This window comes from Lipotes vexillifer, unplaced genomic scaffold (assembly GCF_000442215.2).
Source record: "Lipotes vexillifer unplaced genomic scaffold, Lipotes_vexillifer_v1.1 scaffold995, whole genome shotgun sequence".
Classification (NCBI taxonomy): Eukaryota; Metazoa; Chordata; class Mammalia; order Artiodactyla; family Lipotidae; genus Lipotes; species Lipotes vexillifer.
The window spans coordinates 1,241,251-1,247,150 of record NW_006785389.1 but is presented as its reverse complement, the minus strand read 5'-3'; the positions used below and the strand labels follow the sequence as shown (position 1 = coordinate 1,247,150).

Genomic DNA, 5,900 nt, shown 5'->3' with positions numbered 1-5,900 from the left:
GAATGTCCACTCTCACAAATTCTATGTAATGTTGCACTGAAAATCTGTGCCAGTGACATAAGAAAATTAAAGGAAATAAGCAATGTACAAATTGTAAAGGAAGAACCAAAATGGTCATTATTCACAGATGACATACTTATCTATTTAGAACATCCTTAATTATATATTTAAAAAGTTAAGAGATCTAATAGATTAGTCAAGGTGCCAGGATACAAGGTCCGTATACAATAAATGTTTGGAAATTGGAAAACGATACCCCTTACTCTAGCATCAAAATATGAAATATTTAGGAATATATTTAACAAAATGTATTCAAAAACTATTAAGCAAATTTACAAAACATTACTGAGACCACGTTTCTGAGTCTAAGGACTTAATATTTTAATTTATTCTCCCATAATTGTTCTGTAGGTTCACACAATTATCAAATTCCCAGTGATTTTGGTAGAAATTGACAAAATGACTCTCAAATTCATATGGAAATTCAAAAGACCTAAAATACCCAAGACAAATTTTGGAAAGGACAACACATTTGAAAGGTTTTAATGTAATTTTAAGAATTACTATAGGGGACTTCCCTGGTGATGCAGTGGTTAAGAATCTGCCTGCCATTGCAGGGGACACAGCTTTGAACCCTGGTCTGGGAAGATCCCACATGCCGCGGAGAAACTAAGCCCATGCACCACAACTACTGAGCCTGCGCTCTAGAGCCTGTAAGCCACAACTACTGAACCCCGCGTGCCTGGAGCCCATGCTCTGCAACAAGAGAAGCAACCGCAATGTGGAGCCCGCACACCTCAGTGAAGAGTAGCCCCCGCTTGCCGCAACAAAGACCCAACGCAGCCAAAAATAGATAAATTAATTTTTTTTAAAAGTACAAGCCAAAAAAAAAAAAGTACAAGCCAAGGTACATCTGATTAATAACTGGTGTCCAGAATTTTAAAATAACTTTTACAACAATAAGAAAACTTTTTAAAAAGTAAAAGTTTTGAATACCTATTTCGCCAGAGAAGACACTTGAATAATAAGCATGTGAAAATATGGTCAACATAATTTATCACTAGGGAAATACAAATCAAGACCACAATGAGACACAAGTACATACTCACTTGCATGGTCAAAGCAACAATGCCAAGTCAGTGAAGTTGTGAAACAGAACTCCCATACATTACTGTTGGAATGCAAAATGTTAAAACCCACTTTAGAAAACTGTAAAACTACAGATGTACTTATCATGTGACACAGCCATCTAACTTGTAGGTTTATCTCCAAGAGGAATAAAATTGTGTCCACAGAAATGCTTGTACTCTAATGTTCACAGCAACACCAGCTTTACTGATAAAAGCCAATAGCTAGGGAAAAAATAATTCTGCAAATGCTCATGCATAAGTGAATTGGTAATTGTATTAGTTTGCTAGGATTGTCATCATAAAATACCACAGACTTGGTGGCCTGAAGAGCAGATAACATATCCTCTCACAGTTCTGGAGACCAGAAGTCCAAGATCAAGATGCTGCCAGGTCTGGTTCCTCGGAGGCCTTGGTTTGCAGATGGCCGCCCTCTTGTATGGTTCCTTCCTTGCCGAGCTCGGGAGACCTCTGCGGGGGAAGGGATTCGGCCGCGGTGCCCAAGGCAGACGTCCGCGGGGCCCGCGGGACTGGCGGGATCGTCCCGGTCGTGCCGGGCGGGCGCACCTCGTGCTTTCTCTGGAGGTTGTAGCTGCAGATCCATGGGGAAGAGGCTGGATCCGCGCTCATGGCCCAGGTGTGGGGCCGCTCTGTCAGTTGGATCAGCCTCCGCCGGGGCCCCTCCGGCCGCCGAGGTCAGCTGGAGGGGGTCTTCGCGTCCGGAGGTGGGAACCGGGCTGGGTAGGGAGGCCCGAAGGAGGGCGCGAGAGGTTCAGCCGCGGGCTCCCCCGGGGCCGGGCCTGCGGAGGCGTCTCCGTGGGATTTTGCGGGGTTCCGATCCGGAGGCCAGACGGACCGGCTCTGCCCGCGAGCGAACCAGGAGGGAGAGTCCGGCCGCCTCTTCCCCCAAGGCCCCGGGGTAGGGGAGATGGACAGCTGGGGAGGTCAGGGCTGCGGGGGCAGGAGGACCCCGTCAGCCGCGGGTCGGCCCCAACGCAGGCACCGTCGTTTTATTGGTTCAGCCCCCGCCTCCAGCCCTTTAGGGCTTCCCACTTCTCAATAGGTGGACATTTTTTCCACCACAACCAAGGAGTGTTTCTTTTAATGTCTGGCGCCACCTCTTTGGAAAGAAAACATCATGGAATATGGTGCCTCCGTCTCTCGGTTGCGCGCGCAACGGAGGCGTCGGGCTTCCCACATTTCCAGTCGTACAGACATGGATGAGAAGCTCTAGGCTTTCTTTGGGAATAGCTCCTGCAGAGCATCACCCGAATTCCCAGGCACATTGGGATAAACAGTAACAAATCGGGCTGTCAAGTCCTCTCACTTGAAGGCAAGTGAGCGTTCATCTTGAGCGCTTGCATGGAATGGGCTCTGTCTGCTTGGTGTATCAAAAAGGGGTGTGGTTTCTGTCTTTACAATCTCTTTAGTGGGTTGTGTGTGACATGCACCACAGTTTAGTTTCATGCTCGTGGAACAGTAAAAGTATGTTCTTTCTCTACTTTATGGAGATTTTCTGGCTGGGCAGATTTTGTTTTATTATCTCCCCAACATTGGTCACCATGTCAAATAGTATGAGATCCAGTATAGGTGAAATTGTGAAACGGGGCAAATCCTAAAACACCTATTGCAAGAAGGAAGAGTGTTTTCTAGTATCAGTTCTATAGGTTAAAGGGGGGATGAGTTATAAATGGCAGGAGAAAACTTTTGGCTTCAGAAGTGTAAGTATGTGCAAAAACTTTATCAAACCACGTGCTTTTAAAATGTTTTAAGCCAATTATACTTTTTTAAAAAAAATAAATTTATTTTGGCTGTGTTGGGTTTTCGTTGCTGTGTGCGGACGTTCTCTAGTTGCGGCAAGCGGGGACTACTCTTCGTTGCGATGCGTGGGCTTCTTATTATCGTGGCTTGTTGCAGAGCACAGGCTCTAGGTGCACGGGATTCAGTAGTTGTGGCACACAGGCTCAATAGTTGTGGCACATGGGCTTAGTTGCTCTGCAGCATGTGGGATCTTCCCAGGCCAGGGGTGGAACCCGTGTCCCCTGCATTGGCAGGCAGATTCTTAACCACTGTGTCACCAGGGAAGCCCAAGCCGATTTTACTTAACAAAGCCTTTTAAAAACACAATTACGTTCTGGCATGCCCAAGACCACTCTCAGATTCTATAGAAGAACTCACAGAAGCTGTTAAATTAAAGGGCTACGGATGATTACAGTGAAAGGATACAGGTGAAAATCAGCAAAGGAAGATGGTGCAATGGGACAGGTCAGGAGAGACCACATTGCCATTTCCAGTTAGTTGCCTCCTCGCTTAAAAGTCTCACAGCATCCATACGTGACAACACGCTAAGCAGGAAACCCACATAAGCCTTGATATTGTCCAGTTTTTTTGAGTATGTCTAATAGACCAAGGGGCACCTGTGTGGCTGATCTTAGTTACTGTCTAGCTTCTCCAAATGTCAAACTGATACAGAGAGACCTAAGTACCCCCTGCCCCCCCAGCCATAAATCACAGTATTAGCATAAACTGCCTGACATGGCCCAAAGCCCCAAGTAAATAGACATTTCTATTAGGCCAGATGTTTCAAGGGTTTAGAGGTTATCACCGAGGAATTGGGCGAGTAAGTGCCAAACATTTCTTCGGAATGAGTAGAGATTGCACAACTCAGGCCTGTGATGTAGTTGTTTATACTGGTCAAGTGAAAATAGTCAAAACTTACATTCTTCCTCTTTTATTGCATTTTACTCTTTTCTGTGTTCTTAAGGTTGTTTATGGGCATCTGTATAATGGAAATAGAGTAGAAAGGTGTGCTTACTGCACGTCTTCCCAGGTCCACATTGGATGACCTTGAAATGTGCCCCGCAGGGTTAACAGAAGCCAATAACTAAAATTCTTGAGCTCGTCTTACAGAACCATATATAAGGGAACAGCATTATTAAAACTCCTCTGCTTGTAAACTGCCTTCAGTGATTAAGCTCTCTTTGGTGGTTCCCCCCACACCATATAGTTGCATACGCTCCAAGCTTCACATGGCCCAGGTAATAATCACAAGACTCCTTAATCACCTGTGTAGGTTAACACCTCTGACCTAGTGGTCACTGTAGTAAAGGGGGCACAAGTTGTTTCTTAGGAATCTTGGAGTCAGCTCTTGTCCAGTTTGAGCTGGTTAAGACTGATTGGAACCATCAACACCTAATACTTGGCCTGCACAGGTGTCCAGTGAATGACCTTTTGACATCAGATGGCCAAAAACTCCACCCTCAGATCAGGTAAAGTGCCTCCATTTCTGAAAATGCATTCTATGATGAAGCCTATAATGCAGATACACCTGCACACATTGACTACCTCACCATTTTTCTTCATCTGATTGCCTGTCCTCACACCTAAGACCACCATGTAAGTTCGGATCTTAACAAACAGCACCGCAAAACAGAGGAAAGCTTCACGTGAGCTTTATTAGGGAGCACTCCCGGGCGAGGTTCACTGGTCCGTGAGAAAGGGGCCAGAGAAGTCGCGCCCGGTTCTCGGTGGAGGAAAACTTTATTGGGGTATGGGGGGGTGGCTTGATGGTGAAGGGTTATTCCTTATTTGGTGAGGATACAGCAGGGCCGGGTGTTGGTTGGTCTGTTTGGGCGTAAGCCCTATTCCCCCTCCCGTCAGCCCTATTGTCTCTGGGCAGGAAGTCAGAGTCTCTTGTTGATTCCCAGAATAGGTGAGGTCGTTATGTCCCAATGCCTCTCCTTCCTCATACTGGTCGATGCTTCCTCTTACCCCCAAGGCCTCCTCTCGCCCGGGCCAACGGACCTTACACACCATGCCTCTTTATTCCCTAAATATCTGAAGCACCTTGCCTCTGCTCAAAATTGGAGTATTTATACCAGGAAATTGGCAAACATAATAAGGCTCAATTGGTTGTTTTATTAACTGTCTAGAACTTAAAAGTAATTGAGAAAGTTAATAATGAGCACTAAATGTTGTGAATAGCAGAAATACTTATTCCACCCAGCAAAGTCACTGAAGAAAAGTGAAGTTAGAACACATTTGTCTTCTCAGTTAATAAATAAAAGAACAGGCAGGTATTTTTCAAAGAAGACATACACCTGGCAAATAAACACAATAAAAATGTTCAACATTATGAATTAGGGAAATGCAATCAGACTATACTACACACTTTAAAACAGGCAATATTTTAGCTACTGACCATACCAATGAAGTACTGGTGAGGACTATAGGGGAACTGGAATGGTTCCATACTGTTGATGGGAATGCATTAAGGGTAAGGGCATGACCTCTGAACCCACCAAAAATTCTGACATCCAGGACTCAACATTTTAGAATATGAAACCATACATTCATATGAAGAATTTTATGCACATGTTGATAGTAAGCTTATTTGTGGTGGCCAAAACTGGAAACAAACCACAAGACCCCTTTTGAAGAAAATGAACTATTCACACCTGCAACTTAGATTCTCGAAATAATTATGCATCATGAAAGAAAAAAACAAATACTAAAGTGAACATTAAGATGCCAATGATATTAACAGTCTAGAAAACACTAATTGAGTGGGGAAAAAAGTAAATCAATTGTAGTTGCCAGGGAGTCCTGGGAGACATGTCAGAAGGTAGATATTGGTGTTGGATGTTTATTATGATGATGGATCCATGGCTTTACAAGTATGAAAACTTACCAAACTGTACATTTTAGGTATGTTCATTTTAATGCATACCAACTATATAGCTCAATTAATTTTTTTTTTTTTTTTTTTTTTTT

At 44.1% G+C, this 5,900-nt stretch overlaps 1 protein-coding gene across 1 annotated transcript in view; it reads right to left on the bottom strand.

Moving 5' to 3' along the window:
- Positions 1–1,899: 1,899 nt before the first annotated feature.
- LOC103071574 (zinc finger protein 239-like) overlaps positions 1,900–5,900 on the bottom strand; it is an 8,482-nt gene continuing 4,481 nt past the window's right edge. Inside the window, 1 exon segment of the mRNA XM_082931091.1 lies at positions 1,900–2,078. Coding sequence (XP_082787217.1) covers positions 1,900–2,078 — 179 coding nt within the window.